At 43.0% G+C, this 22,624-nt stretch overlaps 2 protein-coding genes and 1 long non-coding RNA gene across 9 annotated transcripts in view; 1 reads left to right on the forward strand and 2 right to left on the reverse strand.

Annotated features, from left to right (window-relative positions):
• TTC1 (tetratricopeptide repeat domain 1) overlaps positions 1-9,695 on the forward strand; it is a 49,147-nt gene extending 39,452 nt beyond the window's left edge. For all 4 annotated transcript variants that reach the window (XM_041747733.1, XM_041747736.1, XM_041747735.1 and 1 more), the window contains exon 8: positions 9,077-9,695. In XM_041747733.1, coding sequence (XP_041603667.1) covers positions 9,077-9,210 — 134 coding nt within the window. In that variant the 3' untranslated portion in view covers positions 9,211-9,695. The remainder of the gene's footprint in view (positions 1-9,076) is intronic.
• Positions 2,251-9,064, reverse strand: LOC121486661. Its single transcript, XR_005986701.1, has 3 exons — positions 8,085-9,064; positions 6,990-7,066; positions 2,251-5,051 (listed from the first exon to the last, which is right to left on the reverse strand). It is a non-coding gene; the product is annotated as an uncharacterized LOC121486661 (long non-coding RNA).
• Positions 9,696-16,758: 7,063 nt separating the features above from the next.
• PWWP2A (PWWP domain containing 2A) overlaps positions 16,759-22,624 on the reverse strand; it is a 36,385-nt gene continuing 30,519 nt past the window's right edge. For 2 of the 4 annotated variants that reach the window (XM_041747732.1, XM_041747723.1), the window contains exon 3: positions 16,759-18,959. In XM_041747732.1, the coding sequence (XP_041603666.1) occupies positions 18,946-18,959 (14 nt within the window). In that variant the 3' untranslated portion in view covers positions 16,759-18,945. Of the gene's footprint in view, positions 18,960-21,283; positions 21,404-22,624 lie in introns of those variants that run through there. The other 2 variants (XM_041747725.1, XM_041747724.1) reach the window with 2 other exon arrangements.

A 22,624-nucleotide genomic window follows, 5' to 3' on the forward strand; every position in this document is an offset into this window, starting at 1 on the left:
AATGACTTAAGTTTTAAATTTCATTAGAATACAGCTATTGCAAACGCAAACCATGTCAGAAACAAGGGAATGTTTGTTTTGAAAATGGCATTGAGAGTGTTTGAGAAGACACGAAAGGGCACGTTTGGTGTAGATAGAGGAACAGAAGACTGTAAGTAGAGCATAAGACAGATGGACTCATGGTTTAGTTCTTATATTTGTCAAAACATTTTATAGTTGGAATCAGAAGCCCTCTCATGAACAGTCTGCTTGACTAAGGGGAGTAATGGTTCCTGGACTGAGGCCTGTCCAGCATAATCTCATAGCCTCTCTGATATTTCCCTGCTCAAGATTTGTTTGGTGTTCCTCCTTGAAATGAGTATTTTCTAAATCCACCATGTGGGTTGAATAATATATTGCAATCACATGGACATAAGGGAAAAACCTTAAAATAAATTGAACTTGGCCATTTATGGCCTTCAGGTATCATATCTAGAGAATGAGAACATATTTTCCAAAGAATCACTCTGCTAGCAGAGCTGATTAAGAAAAAGCCATTAAACCTAGACAGTCCACAACCCTCTGGCCTCTGCTGAGAGCTGTTTGAGAGTTGGGGAGACTTCGGGAGCCTTCTCCAGTTTTTCCAAAACAGGCTCTTTCCCTAATTTACATATTTAAATATGACACCATGTTTGAGCAGAAAAATTATTTTGGAGGTGCTCTTTCTTCAAAGAAGAAGGGAAAGAGCATTTTCTACCTATACTAACAAGGTCTCGGTTTTAGAAAAAAGACAGTATCTGTACTCTAACTGAGCCATATTTCATGCTGAAAGAGATGATGTTGGGGTGGCTCTGGTAGACTTGGAGGAGACCCTTAGACATTTTTTTTTTAAGCCGGTATGAAACCGTAAAGGGATGTATATAAACTGAATCTTGCAGCCATTGTCAATTTTAGATGGAATCAAAACTTCATTTCTCCCTGCCTGGCTGGCTCAGTCTATCTAAAGTCTCATGAGCTAGTTTCTATCTCCATGGCTTTGGGCTTTACTTATATTGTTCTCTCCATTTGAAATATTCAAGTTGAGTTCATTCTCCTTTGCTTCTGTAATGAATTCTCCTCTGATCAGACTTTAGCAGTTTAAGTTGTTTGGTAAATAATATGTTTGTTGTTACACATAAATACTGTGAATGGCTTTATCTTCTCTTTATCTTCTAAGTATAAGGATCATGAATAAGATCTTGCCTTTAGGTGTTCCCTACCATCAGAGAGCCTAAAAGAGAGAATGACCCTGTGTGGAATCCCAGCCCCACAAAAGCTTTCTGGAGTTCTTCCCTCCCTGATACAGATGATGTGACTGTGCTTCACATGCTAAGAGAGCCTTGGATGCTACTCATTCTCTAAAATAATGTCACCCCTTAGATATTCTGAGCAAGCTTTTTGCAGTGGACTGCACAATTTTTAGTGCTGGTTTCTCCAAGGATGCTGGCTTCTGCTAAAAAACCGGCAGTTAAAGATTTGAAAAACTGCTCAACACCATTTGTCATTGGCATTTACGAAGTTAGGTAATTATTTAACAAAGTGGGCTTTTATTTAGATTTGTTCAATAATCTTTGACTTGCTTTTCTTTTCTCAGTAACTTGACTGCATTTTTGTTGGAAAGAAGAACCATGTAGCTGCCTCCATGGTGGGGGGGAATCCTAATTTAAATAACAAAGGGAATAGAACACACTTGAACACCCTTCCTAGCCTGTCATTTAGAAATATCATTAGAACAAGAGTGGAGACCCATAGTGGCCGTCCATCATAGTGCTGCAGTCCTTGCTAATCAGGTTGGCTTCAGATTTGAGGAAAGAGGTCAGCAACTGAAGTGTTTCCTTTCATCTTTTTCTCTGGAAAGATTAGTTCCATGGCTGTAATAAGCCAGGAAATTTAAACAGTGAAAGGATTTGGGGGATGGTTAGTGGTGCTAGGCAGAGCACCCCAGGAAGCTCAGAGCTTTTTTTTAAGTGACTGGTAGTACAAGTGATCAATGTCCTATTTATTTGGCTTTGCTTAAATCTAGTGATTTTCACTTTTTTTATTTAAATAGATTTAAAAAAAAAAAAAAAAAACCTTATATGGGGATCCCTAGGTGGCTCAGCTGTTTAGCGCCTGCCTTCGGCCCAGGGTGGAATCCTGGAGTCCCAGGATCGAGTCCCACATCAGGCTCCCTGCCTGTGTCTCTGCCTCTCTCTCTCTCTGTACTCTCATGAATAAATAAATAAAATCTTAAAAAAAAAAAACCTTATATGATTACACCAAATTAGAACAGCTAGTTAAAGAAAAAAAAGTCTTATGTGAAACCACAATGTAGAAAACAGAGAGTGGTATTTTATTTGTATAATTCAAATGTGTAGCATTTTTATGATCAGAATAACCAGGCAAGTTTGAGGAACATAGAAATTTGAAATCAGATTTGGATGGTAGGCACAGCCTTATGAGTAGCTATATCTAATATAGCTTTATAGCTATATTATTATATTATATTTGTAGCTATCTTTATTTCCTGTTTTGGTTTCACAGCATTAAATTTTTTTTCCACATAGGTAAACAGTAAAAACACTTTCAAATGAGACATTTTCAGAATCCCTGAAGCTCCTCTGCTCAGCTGGAGGAAACTAAGGGCAGATCTTTAGTCTACTGCTCTGCCCTCAGGAGCATCTTGAGAAGCATGGCTGTTTAACCTTGGGGAGACAGACGAGAGCCTTCCTGGGGTTAGGTTCTATACACAGGGAGTGGTGAGGTGAGCCTCATATTGGTAGCTATGCCAGGAGAGCAAGCGATGTGTACTTGGAGGCCAGATGATGATGCTCACATAGATCTCTGAATAAGCCTTGGTTGCAAATAAAAAAGAATGGGATTGTGTATTTTCACAAAATGTGAGAGAGACACTCTGCCTGGGCAGCCTGTCCCACTGATCACTAGTGACAGGTATCCCCAGTTAGTTTTTAATATCAGGCTTCTCTGATCAAGATTCCACTGAACAGCTATGAAAGCAAGGTATCTTTTGGGGCTGGTTCTCAGAATACATTGCTCAGACCAGCTTCACGTGAGAACTCATTCAAAACGCACATTTCCAGTCCTTCTGAATCAGAGATTGCGGTGGAACGCAGCACTCAGTTCTGACAACCCCTCTAGGTGTTTTCTGGTGCACACTTGAGTTTATCCACCACTGTGAGGGGTGTGACTGCTGCACGGGAGCAGCATCGTGGGAGGTGCATCGCAGGGATGCAGCCAGGAGTGGTCAGCCGTTCTGCTCTGAGAGAGAAGCAGAGGTCACTAAGTAGAAGCAGCAGGTCACTGAGTTTTACCTTTCCCTCTTTGTGCTGTAGCTGCAGCAGAGAAAAAAGAAAAAGATATTTGAGAATGTACTAGACTTGAGATCTCAGACACCTCTCTGTGGCCATCGATTCCTTGCTGTGTTCCATTTCTGGTGTTTATTTGGACAAGGTGTCACTGGAGAAATTGAGTCAGCTCACTGTGGGTTGTCACCATTTACCAAGTCCTAGGGTGGCATTATGTCCCACTAGCAGGTATAGCTTGTGTCCCAACAGTTCCATGAGATGCTACTCTTCTTACCATAACCAAGAGCTGCCAGGTTCCTGTCCTGACCTAGAAAATCTAGAGCCACAACTTGAAATTCACTGATTACCCCAAAGGAACCAGAGACAAGGAGCAGGACACAGCTCCAGAATCCTTTCCCACACTGCTTCCTACCCGGCTGCTCTGGCATACACCTGGGCCTTGATCACCATCCAGCCCAGGTCTTCCATTTGTATCATTATCTCCTTTGTACCATTATCTCCTAGGTATCTCCTAGATGGTACCAGATCTGTAACAAATAGAAATTAGGAAATCCAGTTGGGTACGGCCCTCATAGGGGGGAGGGTGTCGAACTTGGCAGCCAGCGGAAAGGGTGGCAGATCTCTTGAGACATTTCTGCTCTCCTGATTCCTGAAGTTTCTCCAGAGTTCACTCCTGGCCATTAGCAACCTAATGAGCACACATTTGTGAACTGATTTAAGAATGCCATCTTGTACGATGCCATGATCAAGTACTACATAAGGATGCTTAGGAGTAACTTGTTCATTATCTTGGCAAATATTAGACACCTTCTGTTGGCTCTTCCTGTGCATGACATGCTTCTCTACTCTGCGTAGTAAAGGGTCCTAGACCCAGCTCCATTACCCAGGGTCACAAGAAAGCCTTGATATTGTCACTGACTCTTAAAACTGCTAAAGCCATATATGTGGATACCCTGGAAATCCAGGGTCTTTTTTTTTTTTTTTTTTTTTTTTCATATTTCTCTTCATAACACCCCACCTAATCCTCATTAGAGACTATACATGCAGTGTTTTGTACTCTGGCCACATTAGTGTCTCCAAACCACTTCCTTGCTGTGGTTATTCCCTCTGGGAGTATCTGTGTAGATTTTCACTGCCCTGCTTTCTGCTTCATTTCCTGGTTGTCACTCCATCAGCTCCTCTCAGGGGAATGACTCCTGCTTCTTCGACAGTTCTTGGTAAGGCTTGTTTCAGCCTCCACTTTCACCCAAGAGCTAACGTAGGCATTTGATTTGGCTGTGAATTTTTTCTTTCATATCCTGTGCTGTCTCTTGATAGGTCTTTTGCTCAGAGGAAAGCAAGAGGCAGCTCGCGTGGCTTAGGGCCTACGTCATAAGAGGAAATGTGGTGTCAGGATTCAGGTGTATCCCATGGGGCCCAAACCACAGGGATCTTAACAAATGGCATTCCTGGCTCTCTTCAGGGTAAATGGACTACTGCACAGTTAGTATCTCCAAAGAGCAGTTACACATAATGAGTCCGTGGGTTATTGTGATACCATGTTGCTTGGAAGCATGAAAACTATTATTTATCAAATCTGGATCCAGTGACAGGCGTCAATCTCTAGTCCTAAACATTCTTGTCTGAGCACGGTTTTGGACTCTTCTCTTTGCCTGCAATCTAGTCTCACAGAGGAGATCCTAAGTCAGGGACATGTTGACACGTTCTGGCTGAGTGATGGTACCAGATCTGTAACAAATAGAAATTAGGAAATCCAGTTGGGTACGGCCCTCATAGGGGGGAGGGTGTCGAACTTGGCAGCCAGCGGAAAGGGTGGCAGATAGGCTAATTTAGCAAAGGATCCTGTCTTAGGGCAGGCTGCCTTAGTCTCTGAGCATCCAGCCTGACTCTAAACAGCAACAGGAAAACTCAGTGTGATTGTATATGTATTTATGAGCATCATCTCTACTGAAGGTGTTTCTCTGCTTTTGCCATAAACAGCAAAAGATGAATTTTTCATAAACCAAAAATTTGTTGGTTCTACCATAATGTTTTGCTCTGTTCCCTTCTGTTCTCATTGGCCTCAGTCTGATTTCAGAGCTGCTATTTTTTTTTTTTAAGATTTTATTTTTTTAATTATTGTTCTTTTTTTAGGGAGTGGGGAGGGGCAGAGGGAGAGGGAAAGAATCTTAAGCAGGCTCCGTGCTGGGCACTGACATGGGGCTTAGTCTCACAACCCTACGGTCATGATCTGAACTAAAATCAAGGGTCAGACACTTAACCGACTGAGCCAGCTAGGCACCCCTTAAGATTTTATTTTTAAGTAATCTCTACACCCAACCTGGAGCTTGAACTTACAACCCCGAGATCAAGAGTTGTGTGCTCTGCCAACTGAGCCAACCAGGCATCCCTCAGAACTTCTTTACCCAACATTATAGATATTCGAATGTTTGTTCAGTGAATAAATGGCTTCTTTCCCATGATGCTGCACTAACTTTCTGTCAGAATCCCCTCCAGACTCTTTCTTTGTTTTTAAAAGATTTTATTTATTCATGAGAGACACAGAGAGAGAGGCAGAGACACAGGCAGAGGAAGAAGCAGGCTCTCCATGGGGAGCCTGATGGGGGACTGGATCCCAGGACCCTGGGATCATGCCCTGTGCGGAAGGCAGATGGTCAACCACTGAGCCACCCAGGTGTCCCCAGGCTCTTGTCTTTTGATTCATTCTTCCCTTTGCCACAGTGTTATTAACCCTTAAAGTTCAGTTCTCAAGCCATCAGTGACCTTCCCTGTGGCACAAGAACCAGAGACCTCTGGCCTGGCTCATAAGAACCTGCCAGGATGTGCCCTTCCATCCAGCTTGGAGCCCACTGGACACACTGCTGGTCCTTGCCCGCCCTTCTCTATACATTTATTTAAACCATTTTTGCCTGCCCTGCCCATTCCCTCCATCTCGGATGGCTGCGGTCCTGTCTGTTCTTAGGTGGGAATTCCTGTGCACACTCTTAGAAAAGACCAGATCTCCCCTCCTCCCCGCTTGTCAGGGAGGAATCTTCTTACTAACTCTCCTGGCACTCTGTATCTCAGCTTAACACTGAGCTGCCTTCTGTGTGTGTGTCTCGTCTTCCCCATCACATCTCAGCTTATTCTGGTGCAGTGATTCTCCTGTCTCTGCATCCCCAGCACACAGAGCAGGATGCCATCGCATAAACTTAGGACTATTGGTCGAATTCAGGTCTGGTAACCTCAGGTCTTCTCTGATGTGGAGACTTTCTTATTGTGTATGGCGAATAAGTTATCTCAGGCACTTCGTGTCCATTGTCTCATTGAGCAAGTGGAACTTCCCATGTCCTGTTCTGTTCTGGAGATAATGTAGTAAAACTATTGTAGAATATTCTAAAGGCTGAGAATGGACAGAAGAAGAATGATCGCCTTAAGTGTAGGTTGAGTCCCCAGAGAGAGAAGCAGGGTCAGATGAGAAGTTCCAGAGACTGATAGGCGGAACACCTGTAGGAGGAGTGGCTGGAGGGGCGGGAGCCGAAGCTGAGTGTGGAGCAGAGAGCTGGCGTTGCCCGTGGCAGAGAGAGGGATGCTGGCTAGGGAAAGTCACAAGCTGCGAGGACCTAGTGCTGAGAAAGTTCCAGCAGAGCCACTGAGGAGCTACAGTTGCCTGTGGGAGTACCTTACCTGCCGGGCTCTGTCGGGCTCCATCGGCAGGCGACAGGGATGCACAGCCCTGGCATGCAGCACAGCCACCCTGGCACCTGTGGCCAGAGAAGCACATTTGCACACATGCCACTCTAGAGAAGCAAAATATGCGAGGCTCATGGTGGCAGGCAGTTTCCTCCCCCAGTCAGGCCAAGTGGAAACCTGCAAGAGGTCCTAACTGCCCCTTTCCATCTGCAGCTGGAAGGCTTGTCCCCCTGCCACCTGTGGAACACAGGGGCACACCAGCGTCCTGGAACTGCCAGGACCTTAGGGCACTGCCGAGTGTACTCTCTCTGAGATGCCTGTCTCGCCACCCCTGCACAGGCCGGGGAGCTTCTGCCCAGAGCCCACTTTAGTCCTGTGTTTGTCACCCTGCCAGACAGAGTTTCTCAGAAGCCGAGAATAAACTTTACTCCGGAGCTCCTGCTGCATCACATAGTAGATACTTTACAGTTGGTGCTTTCAGTGCTTGCTCTGCAGTGAGATGGACTTGCAGTGGGCTCTCCTTCCAGGGGCAGGGGGAGGGATAGGGACCTGAGCAGAGGCTTGTTCATGTAGGGTGGCCCTGCCGGTCTCAGGCAGTGTGATGTGACTCCTGGAGATTCATTCTCTTTTAACTCCCTCCGTGTCAGGAGAGCCAGGGATTGTGCCAGCGGCAACATTTTACTCGGCTTCTTTAAATGTTTGTTCCCTCCCTGTCCTCCTTCCTCAACCCAAGAGCAGACTGCCAGGGTTCTGGGGAACTCACACCTACCCAGGGGTGCCCCCTCCTCTGTGCTGGTTGTGGCCCCTACCTGTGCATCCATCTGCTGGAGACCATGCCCTAGTCGGCACCTGTGTGCAGGGCTGAACTGTGCCAGCAGTTCTCCTCAGATGGGCACGCTCAGCATTATGTATGTGTTCAGGTTTAGGCTGGGGAAGCCTGCCTGCAGAATGGTCAGCCTGGGTTCTGGGAGCTTCCCCAGAATATGGTGAGCTCTGGGGTCTAAGTCTAGTCTGAGACCAAAAGTTTTTTCCATGAATTATCAGAAAAGACCTTGATGTTTAAAGGCTGTGTGTCTAGAAGTTCTTTACCTGGGCTACTTCAAGGTGGGATGCCTCAGAGAAAGCTGCTAACAAGCAGGATGGTGGGAAGGAACCTATAGCTCTGATGATTAAGGATTTCTTTCCCTTTTACTCCCGTTGTCCTCTCCATTGGGAACGGACCTGCAAGAAAAATTACAACAATTTAGAAAGGGTCGAAACTGTGTATTCACCTATCCCAGCCAAGATTTTCCAAAACACCCTTAGTTTCAAATATTCCATCTTACTGCCCCATGAGTCCCTGTAAATCTCTGAAAAATCCTGAAAACTCCAGCTTGTGACATACAAATTCCATGGCACTCTTAAATGTAGAATCAGCATAAAAATCCTAGGTTATACCATGTGTCTCAGTTTTGGCTGTTGGATGTGAGCTCACCTGGGTTAAGCCTGAATCCGAGGGAGAAGAGACTGAACTGTTGAGGTTGGCAGTGCTGTCAGATGAGCAAGATCATTTGACATTTCTCATTTCCTAAGAAACGACAAGTTTGGTGTAGAAGCTAAGGCTTTCCTTAGTAAAGCAGGAGGCCCTTGAGTCTGAACCCAAGCTCGGTAGAAATCTGAGAGGGATCAGATTCAGCAGGTGGCTGCTGCTTTCCTCAAAGAACAGACTTGGAGGGTCCGCCGCCCTCAGCACCAGGCCCTGGGACTTGGCAGGATACTTTCAGCCCCCCAGGAGCAACGGTCAGTTTGGCCATCATCCATCCCAGGGTCTGTGTCCTTTGTTGGTTCTGGCCAGTTAGAACAGGAAGCTTTGCTTTCCCAAAGGGAGCCAGTGGTGCTCCTTCACGATCATCTACAAAAGCACGGGTGTGGGGGTGAGTGGCACCAAAGTGACCACATTGCTGAGGGGCTAAAGGGTTCATAATTTTAAAAGCAAGATGCTCTTTATATTTTGTAATCAGATAGTAAGGCAGGATCAGTTGGGGTCTTCCTCCTTCTGTTTATTCCCCATATTTATCTGAATTTTCCATTTTCCATTACAGGTAAACTAAAAGATCTTGGGAACTTGGTTCTTCGACCTTTTGGACTCTCCACCGAAAATTTCCAGATCAAACAGGATTCCTCTACTGGTTCCTACTCCATCAATTTTGTTCAAAATCCAAATAATAACAGATAACAAAGTTCACAGTAGCTTGTAAAGCTGGCTTGGGGATTTTGTGCTGCTCGCTATTAGCAAGGGGGAAGGCCCTGCCAATATTTAACTTTTAAAAGCATTTTATCTCAAAGACAGGCTACCCACTAGGGCCCAGTTGTTCCCTTTTCCCTCTTGTTTTATGGCCAGGGTGAAACACACTTCTGATGTAATAAGCCTAATTGGATTTCGATGTCTGTGTGGCTGTTGCCCTTGGTTCTGGCTGTTCTTTGCTTTGTCCAGGAGGAAGCCTGCTTGTCAAAGCTGGTCTCTTCAAGCTTTCCACACTGGCTCAGGCAGAGTATCTCCCGGCCTGAGCAAACTGCTGGTCAGAAACTGCCCAAACATGATTAATGGGGTTCCCGCCTACTGTCCCCTCTCCCTGAGTACTCCCACTGCCCAGGCAGCCGGGCATGGGCTCTGGCGTCTCCTGGTTTCCTCTGTGGTAATAAACGCTTTCTGTGATGGTCTGAGCTGGCTTGTGAACTTTGTCCCCGTGACGACAGCTGAAGCACCAGGCTTCTCTGGCTTCGGGAGCAGTGTCGCTAAGTGTTACTGGAGTCTACAAATCTGCCCAAAGTCTTAGTTGCCAACTTGAAGATGATCTTGAAGAAGTGACCATTCTACCACATGCTAGAAGAAACTCCATCTCACAAACTCTCTTGTACCTCTTCAGTTTTGTGCAGATCATTATGAGTGTTTTTATCCAAGCATCTTAACAGTTTCAACTTAAAATAGCTTCATTCAGGTATGGTGATACATAAACCCCAGAACAAGCCATCTTCTTAGGCTCCAGCAACCCAGAGGTTTCAAAGGTAGGCTTAGGGTCTTTTTCCTAGTCATCAGTGATTGCTGGTGAAAAGCTTTCAGTTCTGGTTTGAGTGTCAAAGGCAGGGACGTGCAGGTTTCATCTGAGAAAGGAAGCGCACATGTCATTCTCTGAGTGACGCTGGAATAGGGCCTACTTCCAGTAGGAAGGATATGCTGCTGCTTTGATCTGTTCCTTGAAGCCCCTTAGAAAGTGTTGGCAGGTAGCAGGATGACGTGCAGTACTAACTGAAAAGGTGAGCATGTCTTCCAGATTTTGAAATGAAATTCTTCATAGAATTAAGGGGAAAGGGAAAAAGAGCGTGGTTCCTTTTGCTTTGCTATCTTTATGGCAAATCTGGCATCTCATATTCCAAAGTGTTTGTGTGACATCACAGAAGTTGTACAGGAGCCTGGGCTGAGCACCGTATGGCCCAGCTCTCAGCAGGCAGTGCCTCCTGTGCAGCGGACGGTGCCAGAGCAGCAGCTCTCAGGTCTTCTTGCCTCAGGACCCCTTCACACTCAAGGAAGTTCAAAGAGTGTTTTGGTTTATGTGGATTATGTACATTGACATCAACCAGATGAGAAACCAGAGAATTCTCTTATTAAACATCTAGTTAATTCCTTTAAAAATAACATACATTTCCTGTTAGTATAAATAATATTTTTAGAAAAATATCTCCTAAACCAGAAACATTTCAGTAAGGAAAATGACATCAGTTTACATTTTTGCAAATCTTGTGTGGCTTGATAGAAGATAGTAAAATTCTAAAATTCAGGCTGTTACAGTTATGTCACGGAGTCTTGGAAATCCTACACTGCACATACCTGTGACAGCAGGACAGTGAGAAAAGCACATGACCCCTTAGTATTACTGAGAAAACAGCTTTGATCCTGGAGACCTGAAAGGATCTCAGGAACTCCTCAGAAGCTTTAGCCCACTTTTTGGCTTTTTTTAAATGTAAGCTCTACACCCATTTTGGGGCTTGAACTTGCCCCCAAGATTGAGTCACATGCTCTCCTGGCTGAGCCAGCCAGGCGCCCCTCAAACCATATTTTGAGAACTACTTTGTTAGATTATGACTTTCAAGCTTAATAACTGAGACTTGGCCAAGGTTGGGGCTGAGATTCCTGAGCACCTGTCTGACCCTCCAGGGAGTGGGGAAATAGACGTGTTTGCCTAGATACAGCCTGCCTCAAGACACTGCTGTTGCTGCGGGCTCTAGAGGTTTTGCTTCTCAGGCCTTCTCCCTCTGTCTCCCTTCTCCTCCACCACCGTCCACCACCACCACCACGCCGAAATCTCACAGTGGCCAAGTAATGCATCTGGAAAGGAAAGGAAGGGAATCTTAACTAGATGTGCATTTTCTTAAGCCAAGGTGTGTTTTGGTTTTCTTCTTAATCAACCATAGTTATTTCTCTACTTACAAATCTGGAAGAAAAAAATAGAGTCAAACTTTCTGAAAATGTTTGACAATAGAATGAATGGAATAGAATAAAAATGTTTGTATATGCTCCTATTTCGACAATATTGCAGTGGATCAAAATAATTTTGGATCTCTTTCTAGAATTTCCTTGAAGACTATAAGATACATTTTATTTAAATACTATGCTCTCCTATTCCCCCTTTGCCTCCACGACCTCCTGGAAGGTAAGGGCCATGTTTATTTCTTTATAGCACCAACATCTACTTCTCTACCAGAAACCTAGTAAGTTGGTATTAAAGGTATTTTATAAGAAGTGTTCTCAGTGTGAATAACAATCACTATCCAGAAGTCTCCAGATTCTGTACCCTTTGATTAGTACCTGGTTTTTAAAATGTCTCCTTGCTAACCATTATCTCAAGGTAAGTAGAAACTAGTCATTTTCCTCAAAATTTTAAGACCAGCAAGTGATTCAAGTGTCAGCTTAGAAGGTTTATGTGCTGTTTTTCACCTTACCCAAAGGGTGTGGTGGGAGGCAGTGAAAGTCAACAGCTTGGTTTCACCTAGTCTAGACCAGTGGATTGATCTGGACTTCCTGGATGGCTCAACACCCTGCCGTTTCTAGTCCCGGTTAACTTTGTACAGTAGTGTTTTTATTTGGATAGATGGGCAGTTCTGGCTGATTTAGAGGGCACACCTAGGATTACTCAACAGTGAGCCCAGTATTTGTACACATGAAGCTTAAAAAGACACTTTGCAAAAAGAATCATTTCAAGCCAGTCCAGGCCATCATGTGCCGCCGTGTAGAGCATTCAACCTGGCTAATAAGCATATGGCTCCTGGTCTTTAAAGGTTCATTTTTGCATTTTAAATACCTGCAAGGATTTGTCTTGACATTTTCAAAACTCCCCACCTTGTCCCAGATCACATTTCCACTGAATCCTGTGTTCTCTGTGCCTCCACACTATATCTTAGCTACCCCTCCAACTCTTACAGAGCAGCTTCCATTCACGGAACCTCCTGCAGAAGGCTCACCCAGGAAACTGGGACTATTTCTGCAACAAAGTCTTACTCATCCGGTGCTTTTTCTGTGAGTACACCGTGGATTAGTTCCTTTCTCTCACATCATGGATCTGAGTGTGGTTAAATCCTGTTCTTCAGATGGACCTCTTTTTCTAAGTCTGAATTTGCATATAGGTTTACCTTCCATCACAAGCACTGCTCCTGGGTTCTTCCCGCATATCCTTTTGCTCCTTGTCCTACCCCCCAGAATGCCATATCTTATTACAAGTTATTGTGCTTATAGGAATAGAGAATATTACACCATGCTGAGATGCGGAGGCTGGGGAGTGGCCGAGCCTACTAGCTAATGACCTGAACATAGCAGCACTGGGCCTACATTTGAGCTGCAGTAAAATGCCAAGACCTCACACATTGGACCTTCAGTGTTCCTCAGGTATAGTTAAAAGCATGAATGTTTGTTAAGTCTACAAATGACCAAAGTCCTATTTTCTGCAGTATTCTGTGTCGTTGAAGGTAGGGAACTGCTTTTGGAAACGTTATTGGGCCTGCTGAGTACTTGTGCTCGTGGGGCCCTGAGCTGGCCTCTGAGATGGTTGCTGGGTTAGGCTTCACATGGCTCTCATGCTGGAGTTCAGACTGGTGTAGGGAGACCAGAGACCTTTTGAAGGCATTTTACTGTCAACAGACTGGCATGGGATGAGAAACTGGCAGCAGGTGTTAATTAAATGTAAACCTGATTGGAAGATATATTTGCAAGGATTGTCTGATCCGAAGAACTAACCAGACCTGCAAATCCTTTCTTTTAGCCAGTGGTGGAACGTCAAAGGGGAAGGTAGGGAACACCTGTGCAAGTGAGTGGCTGCTTGAATCTCAAGATCTTTAAAGGGAAAGGTCTAGTAACCATCTAAGACCAGAGTACCAATCTAAGAAACCTCCTAGGACAGGAAAAATCAGTGACTTAAGCCTCCATCCCTCTTCCTCTTATTTGAGCTTTTCCTTAAGCTTGCTGTTGGCCTAAAAGGCAGCATGGAACTTCGAGAGCTGAGTGTTTGGGGCACAGTCTGTCGGCCTCAGCCCAGGGGTCACTGCCAGCCTGGGTAGGTTTGTTCTGTTTGTTCCTATTGTGATCCTGCCGCCCACCTCGTCCCTCATTTCTTAAGGCATTGAACTTTTTTTTTTTTTAAGATTTTATTTATTCATGAGAGACACGGGAGGGGGAGGGGCAGAGACAGGCAGAGGGAGAAGCAGGCTCCATGCAGGGAGCCCGATGTGGGACTTGATCCTGGGTCTCTAGGATCAAGCCCTGGGCCGAAGGCAGCGCTAAACTGCTGAGCCACCCGGGCTGCCCCATTGAACTCTTCCTTTAATATTTAATCGGTGTGTGCTGTGTGCTTGAGACATACCCCTAAACCCTAGTAAAATCCTGGAGCAATTTCAGGGACATGCATATGCTCCTTTTCAGCCTGCCCCCCTCTGAACTGCAATAGTAACATGCCTAGTCCTTCTAGCACCTTCATTTCCTTTAAAAGAGGAAGTATGTGCACACTGTACCATTAGTGGCTGGGACATCTGTTCCTTCAGGGAACTCTATAAAAAAGGAGGACCAAGCCCACTCACACTCCTGACACCACAATGCTACCAGGCAGCCCGAGAGGTGGGGCTGGCATTACCCTGGAGCATAAGAACAGTTGCTTCAAGCCCTTCAAAGGGCAATCAGAGAAACTAGTAATGTTCATGAAAACTAGTGAAGATGGCCTCATATTCCAAAGCATTAAGCATTTCAGTCCTCCTGGCTCCAGGCTGCTCATTGATGAAGCTGGGGCTGGACACTCAGGGCTTGTGAGTTAGTCCAGTCTGCCTTTACCGATGTTTGGAATACTTGGTAATAGGAATATTGCAGTCTTGTAATTTTCCAACCTTCTGAGGTCTGCAAACTAGGAATAAGCTCCATCCTGTAGGAGTTAAATTCTGTCAGCCAGAACTAGAAATAGGACTCTACCTTCTTCTTCCTTTCACTCAAGGGGAAAACTTTGGAAACTCCCATTTCCCTCTTGCTAAAGCATGGCATGGCCTGCTGTCCCCCTGCCAGGGAAGCCACTATTCAGTCCCAGCACCCAGAGCTCTTGCTTGCTGAGAAATAGAGCTCACCCAGGTGGGAATTCTACCTCAGGCCCTTTGCCTGGACTCCCATTAGGCAGCCACCTCATACCACCAGAGCACCCCAGTGCCCTCCAGCTCCCCAAAAGTAGCAACTCAGAAACCCACAAATGGTCAAGTCTCCAAACAGCCTAAAGACAGAAATCTTCAAGGAGGCCTGGAATGGGAAGCAGGGGATTGGAGTCAAGTGGGGACAACAGTTTGCATTTCAAAGCCTAGCCTTGGTGGACGGTCTCTGATACACAACATTGTTTTTGTAGGGATAGTCTGACTACCCCAAAATAGAATGTGCTGTTTGCAGCTTTGCTTCATGAAGTTAACTGGGAGAAAAGGTCAGATAACTTCCTTTGTGACACTGATTAAATCCTGCCATTGACAGAGCTGGCATTAGAGACCAGGAGTTAGAGCTTCCGCTTATGCTGCAAAAGTGTTTCCAGCCCGCCTCGTTTTCTACAAGTGTTGAAGCTGCTGCATTTATTTAAAACATATGAAGGATCACCCCCATCCCTGTCTTCCACAAGGTTGCTTTGTGTCTCACTGAACCCCTGGCTGTGCTTTTCTAGAACAGTGACACAGCAGGCACTCCTTTACCTTGAGGTACTTCACTTTGCTGATATAGTTCACCTTCCTGGGATCGTAGGTCTGAGCTGTCCATTCAGAACCCACAGGAATTAGGCACTGACAACTTAGAATTCAGAAAGGTAAGATTATAGACTATTTCACTCAAGTTAAAAAAAATTCCGTCTTCCGTGTTTTTGACCAGTGCGGCTACAGTGAGATTGTGTCAGGAAGGTAACTGGCAGGACTTCGATCAGAATCCAAGTCTAGTTTAAAGCAGGTCATGCGTCTAGAAGCATCCTCCTCTTAGTATCACCGGTTTACTTTGCTTCCTTTGTGTTAGAAGGTTCTTTTCTATACAGAACGCCTCACAAGGAATTTAGGAAAGGCCTAATTCTACAAGTATTCTTAACTCTTAGGTATGGTAACCTAGCCACTGGGCTCGGCCAGCTCTTTCTTCCTCTTGCACAGTATTCCTGAGTTGTGTTCTCTTTTCATTCCAGGTTCAGTGCTTTCTTGATATCAGAGCAAAGGAGTTGTTAGTCCATGAAATTTCATTGTGATGTTAATCACCAGAGAAAGGTGTACTTAACAATATACAGTGTGCTCTATTCAAAGCACTGAGGGAAGAATCCTTACTTGAAAGAGGACAACTGAGTTATCAGGTATAAAAGCATGAAAACAGTTTTCTACAGTGCATACTTGCTGCGACATACCCCGCATGTCCAGGATGGTACCAGTACCTTCCATACACAATTCCAGGGCATGAATCCAAACTTCTATTTCCTTACATGACGACAGCACCAGGAAGGTCCTAAGTTGTAGCCATGGGTCTCTGCACTCATTCCCTCTCCTGATAGGAGGTGTGTCTACAGACACATGTATGTTAACATGACTGGGAGTGTGTTGGGGTGAGTGTCATGTGGAGGCTTTCCAGATAATGTGCACGTGGCTTGTTTACCTTGGTTCTAATTCCATTTTCATTATTAGGAAACAAGGGGGGCGGGGTAGATAAAAACAGACTCCATATATACTCTGGAATAACAGAGCCTTCCAGAGGCTTGCTTTTCCAGAGGTGTGTAGGGGAGGCACACTAACCGAGGTTTTTGGTCTAAAAATTCTCAAATTTTTAGAAATTTGAGGTTTTAATTGGCTCATTTTTTCCTAACAGTGGAGTGTTTCTGGTTCAAACACATCAGACATGCTGAGCTTTTAAAGAAGCAACCATTTATCCGTAAGGGCAGGACTTCTTAAACCTACCAGTAGATATTTGCTCAATTTCATCTAGCTCTGAAGGGTAGCATATTTGTTTCCATCAGAAAGGAAAACAGTAATGTTTGTGACAGGATCATAATTAAACTCTTCACCCTTCCTCTATTCCTTGGTCATAGAGGGTCCCATAAAAAATCTTCCAGTGATTATATAAAAATAGACTGTTCTCCTAAGAAAGCAGTATTACTTAAAACAGCTCCCTAAGGAACAACTAGTGGTTGAATCTTACTGGTTAAAAAATAGTAACTTTAAAACCTAACTCCTAAAAAATAAAAGTTTTTAAATAACTAAATTTTAAAAAATCAAGACTTTATTGGATAAATGTTACACAACATTCTTTAACATTTAAGTCTTAGCATACTTTAGATGAGAAACAACTTTTTTCATTCAAGTCTACAAAATGAAATAGGCTTGTGAAGATTTGAAACACAGACAAAGGTAGCATGAAGCAAAGCTTAAATATTAAGCAACTAAAGCAATGAAAAGTGAAATAGCAACATGATATGTCTAGATTTTAAATACCACCAAATTTCATTTATTAAAAAATGAAAATGGCTTATAACAAAATGCCTTTGAGAATTTTGTCATGAGAAAAAAAATATTTAGATACTTAAAGAATTGGGAGAGATCAGGTTTTGCCTTTGTATATTTCTTGGTCATTTCCATCACTGCGCAAAGAATTCTAAAGCTTCATTAAAAATCCTTATTATACAGTCCACCATGGCTTGGAGTTACCTGGGTCTTGAAATGAGCCTGAAAGGTACTGCTGGTGTTCAAGATCAGAAAGAACAAGATGGACCCAAGCCTAAGCCCTAGGGCCGTGAAGAAGAGGGTACCATGGAGGTACACATCTTTAGAGCTCCCTGCTGCTCCAGTTCCTGAGCTGACTTTTTCAGATTTGATCAAACGTGTATAATGACTTCATGAAGTTTCTAAAAACACTTTAGCATGCGCTCCAAACTTTTACTTACTTGTAGCATAATTAGAGTTTATATTAAGCTCACTAGAAGACGGTCCACCTTTTCTTCTTGAGTTGTAAAACAAGTCCTAGGTAGGGCTATTAAATGTTCTCCAACTCTCACTCAGATCCTTTTCTTAATCCTGAGTGTGGGGTTATTAAGTAATTCCAACCTATACAGTAAGATTATGGAAAGTTTGAACACTTGAGCCAAATGCTCACTTATCTGTTATGTTGCTTCAAATGAATTTTATATTTTATTTTTTGGCATTTTTTTCCCTTTTTTGTACTAAGTAATCAATATGGATTATCTTTCTGGTTTAAAAAATAAATCAGTATTGCCACTAAAAAACTTCAGTTTTATTAAAAGTACGGCACCATCAAATATAAAATGCCTTAAAAATGCAGTTCTGATAGGTCCATCTGGTTTTCTCATGAAAGTTTTCTCCATTCATTAAAAAGAAAAATTAAGGTTTTTCATAATATGTATTTTCCAAAGACAAGAAAAAGACTGTGGTCTCCACTAATAAGAATTCATGTTCCATGCATGAAAGCTCTTTATGGGTCTGTTCCTACTGCCTGTTCCCAGGGTCAAGTCCCACCTGACACCTGGAAGAGTATTTTGCACTTAGAAGGGAGGGCTCTCCATGAGAGAGGTCCACATCAAAATTCAGGGGAAAGCCTTTCTACATCAGTAGAATGAAGAACTAGCTTAGAGTATTCATTTTCACTCTAAGGTCAACACTAGCCTATCCACTTTGAGTCAGAATTTAAAAGGTAAGAATGTAGTTATGAAAATGTGCACAAAATGTTAAATACTGGTGGCAAATAAATACATCTTAATATGTTCTAACAAGCAAACGTATATTCAAGATAATACAGCCCTGCTTTATTGAAGAAAGAAAAGATCCAAATTCTCTTTGCGGGGTGGGGCACTTTGCCATCCTTTTAGTAGGATGTTAGAGAATCTTTTCTCTTGTTTCCACTGGTACCCTGAAGGAGACTCTGGTCTCGCTTGGGTAGGTGCGACTCTTGCTGTGTCACAGGAGAGCCATCTTAGAAATGCCTTTGCTCATATCTGAACTGATTAACAAAACCTTGGAGAAAGCACAGAGTTTCTGTTTAAAAAATAATTCAGCATCTTTGTCATCATCCCGTGCCTTTTAGGCCTGTCCAAACTGTACTGAAAAGAACTTCACATTCAGAAAAAGTTAACGGTCAGTGATAATCTTCATACATAAAATTCAAGTGAGTTCTTTGCGTGTTTCATAGCACTTTTCTCCTCCTCTCATGCATAACTTATTGCAATAGTTTATTTTTTATAAAACATTCCCCTAATACCTTTTCTTCGATTTACTATAGCACAGTTTGCAAGTGCCCCTTTATAGACTGTGGGTTTTAACCACTGCCTTAACATTTACTTCTCAGTGCAGCTTTAAACATCTGAGTCTCCAATGGCATTCAGTCCTGATGCTCTGGTGTGGTGTCACTGTGGTACGGGTCCATGAAACCAGCAGCCTGCTAATGTCTTTGTGCTGAAATACAGTAAAGAAAAGGAAGAAAATGTAGTTAAGCACAAGTAAATGGGACAAAAATGATGTCCTCATTGTTTAAATTCAGTAGATTGAATGTTTCCTTTAAACCAGCTAACCTTAACCGATATATGAGAAAACAATTGACTTCCACTCTTAGCCAGCAGAAGCATTCATTTTATTTCCAAAGTACATCTGGCCACATTCCAACACAAAACTGTTGTCACCTTCACAGAGTTAATCTGCATTTGAGTAGATTTTAAAAATATTTGTTAATGAGTATTTCCCTGATGTTGGGGCAGGGGGGCGTTTAGCTCCGTTCTCTGCTGCCACTTCACTGGTATCCATGTTAACCTTTTTAAGTCCACGCTGCTGCCGTGGACTGCTCTGAAGCGCCAGCAGCCTTCTTCTAGCACAGGCCACCTACAGACTTAGGCAGATTTAAATGTGAAACCAACCTAGGTGCAGGTCAGCTGCAGACCGTACTGTCTGCATATGCGCAAAGAGCAAACCAGGAGGATGGATGGTGCCTTCCCAGAGGTAGACACAGCACATCAGAAGGCATCCAGAGCACCGTGTTGCTACTCGAAGACAACTTCTGTACACTAAGTAGACTGACCACAGAGTCCCTTATTACACCAGCACACAGGATCATGAGCAGAGGCGCTCTTCACCATACAAGGCTTATAAAAATTCCTGCTAGACAGCATGACCAGAATTTCTGACTAACATTATCAACTTCCCTTTAATACCAAGTGGTAAGAACCCCACGGCAACCCTCTATCATCTTTGGTTAATGCCTCTCGGACCTGGTAGACTAAGTACCAATAAGAGCTTAAATTCTAAAAGAGTTGATCATGGAGAGAATGATGTTTTTTTTTTTTGGTCAAATGTATTTTTAAACCAAAGATCTGTGGTGTTTTCAGAATAACAACTGACAAAACAAATGCAGAAGAGAAAAAGAACCCCCCCCCCCCAATCCTTCCCAATATTTAACTTCCAAACATTTCAAAGGAAGTGTCTTTGCCATTCTCTGGTAGAACTCTTGATCTTCTGTTAGCTTCTGTTGCCTCCCTGACTTACTGGATCGAGGCCTATAAAACACAGTAACAGAGCATTCTATCACATTTTTCTCAAGCAATGAACAATGGCTCCTAGCCGTAAATACCACACACATCAGAATAGAAGGTGAATTGTCTTTACTTCTGAAGAAACAGAATCATTAACACCGTTAAATTTGACACTGAGCTAAGAAACGTTTAGTTTTTAAAACTAGTATCATGTAATACTCTTTTAGACCCACAAAGAACTTTGGAAGTAAACTGAAAGAAAAAAAAGGTAAACAGCCAATCCCATGCACAATTCCCTTTCCTTCTATTTATGACTCAGTATTTGGCTTCAACCTTAGGGAGGCCTATTCAAGTTGACAAGAAAGCCCAGGGTTGAAGCAGGTCTTATTATTCATATGAGAGGTGCAGAAAACTAACACTATTCCCTCAAGAAATCACCCTACCATCCCTATAGTACAGGTCAGCGTCCACAATCTCCCAGCCTCAATCTCTGATCCAAACTGTGCCATTCTGACCCAGCTTGCAAATTACAGGTCCTATGCAATATCATGGCTCTTTACTGGCTGCAAACACCATATGCTTAAATAGCCTTAATTCAAGGAAGCAAAATGGGATCATAAGTTCAAAAGCAGCATAACAGAAATCCTTAAATCTTTCCAGCTGTATAAAAACCCAAAATAAGCCTTTAAGGCACTATCCAAAGAGGTCTCAATAAATGTACTTAAAGAGATTACGGCCCCTCTGAGTTTTGACTTTCCTTATGTAAATGACAGTGGTTTTGAAGTCAATTCACTGAGAACATATATATGTTCACCTATGGACATATATATATATATATCCTTATATATACACACATTAAGAATGACTAAGAAGTTAAATGGATATCAAAGTGACAAAGAAAGACTGAGATAGTGAAAAGATAAAGAAATCCACTATTTGACTTCCCACAGAGGCTCCGTTGCTATTTGACATAATTCTACAAACTGATACCCAACTTTTACCACCCTAGGAGAAACTCTCATTTCACAGGCGTTCACAGGAGGCTAGCTCTACTTTTTTTTTTTTTAGCACAATTGAAAGTTATTTTCTCTCATTAAAATTGTCACCTGCATGAGGTACACCCAGCTACCAAGGTCAATGAAAACTACAGAAAAAGAACTAATGAATTCTTTTAGGTCTAGCCTAATCTACTTTAGAATGATTAAGTGATGACATGATGCCCTCTTCACTTTGTGGCAGGGCTTAACACAGACAGACCTGCCCGTCTCAGTGTTAACTTCAATGCTCCCAGTCTGAATCCACAGTGGTCTGTCAGACACTGTAAGGGAGCAGCAGGACTCGTCACTGTCTGATGTAATAGCTGCCATTTGTTGAGACCTATGGTAGAAAAAACCAAGTTAACAAAAATAGAGCAGTCATTTGAGTTCTTTTAAATCCATTTTACAAAAAAAAAGTTTTAAAAATAAGACCAAAATTCAGTTGAATTTTCATAATGAATGTAGATAACTTGCTGACTTCACAGTAAGTGAAGCTTGGGTACTTAAAGAAAAGACTTGAGGTGTTGACACACCAGCAGTGGCCAGGAGAGGGCACTCTCCGGCACAAGTCAGTTCAGCAGCAACAGGCCTTGAGGCGCCCACACTAGGATGCTGCCCTCCAGGCTGACACCCACATAATGTTCCAGCTCAAAAAATTTCTAGCCTACCACTTAGCTAGGGTTGGAGTAGTCCTGATCTCAGTATTCAGCGAGGGCTGAAGTTGTCATCCTTGTCCATGTTCCTTCACTGAGCTCAAAGACCCTATTTTGCAAATAACCTTTTAATGCCCGTGACCACCTATGCACACCCTCCTGTGTGAGTTAGTATCTGCTTGAAATAAGTTTGCCAGGATAAGCTTCCTCACTTGGGCTTTCAGAGCAGACTTCAATACAAAGAATAATTCAAATGAAGGATAGCTATTTTAAGACTTATTTTTAACATATTTGCTTGTATTCTTACTCCTCTATTTTAAGTATAAACAATTCATCACATCATGGTAGTCAACTCTGGGATCATTGATTTACAGGATCTTCAGTCCTTATAATGAAATAATTATTTTTAGAATACCAAGGTACATAAGAAACAGTAACATATAATCAAAACTTTTTTAAAAGGCTTTTCTGACACTGAAATGGAAAAATCTCATACACATGATCTATAATTTTAACTGAATTTTAACTCAAAGGAGAACAATTTTCTTAAATGAGATTTAATGAGGTTATTCACCTTTTTGTTCATGGGAAAACTTAAATATACTATGTAAGTATATCTTATATACTGAAATACACTATTAACTGTAATCCAACAGCAATCACAGAAGAAAAAAGTAATCTGAGTGCACGAAACCATTTAATTTTGAACCTCTCCCTCCAGAAGTCAAACTTGTTAGGTTTCAACAATCATTCTAAATCTCTTCTTGGGGGCACCTGGGTGGCTCAGTCTCAGCGTCTGCCTTGCCTTCAGCTCAGGTTATGACCCTGAGATGAGCCCTGCATCAGGCTCCCTGCACAGCAAGGAGTCTGCTTCTGCTTCTCCCTCTGCCTCTGCCCCTCCCCCTGCT

Source organism: Vulpes lagopus, chromosome 3 (genome assembly GCF_018345385.1).
Source record: "Vulpes lagopus strain Blue_001 chromosome 3, ASM1834538v1, whole genome shotgun sequence".
Taxonomy (NCBI): Eukaryota; Metazoa; Chordata; class Mammalia; order Carnivora; family Canidae; genus Vulpes; species Vulpes lagopus.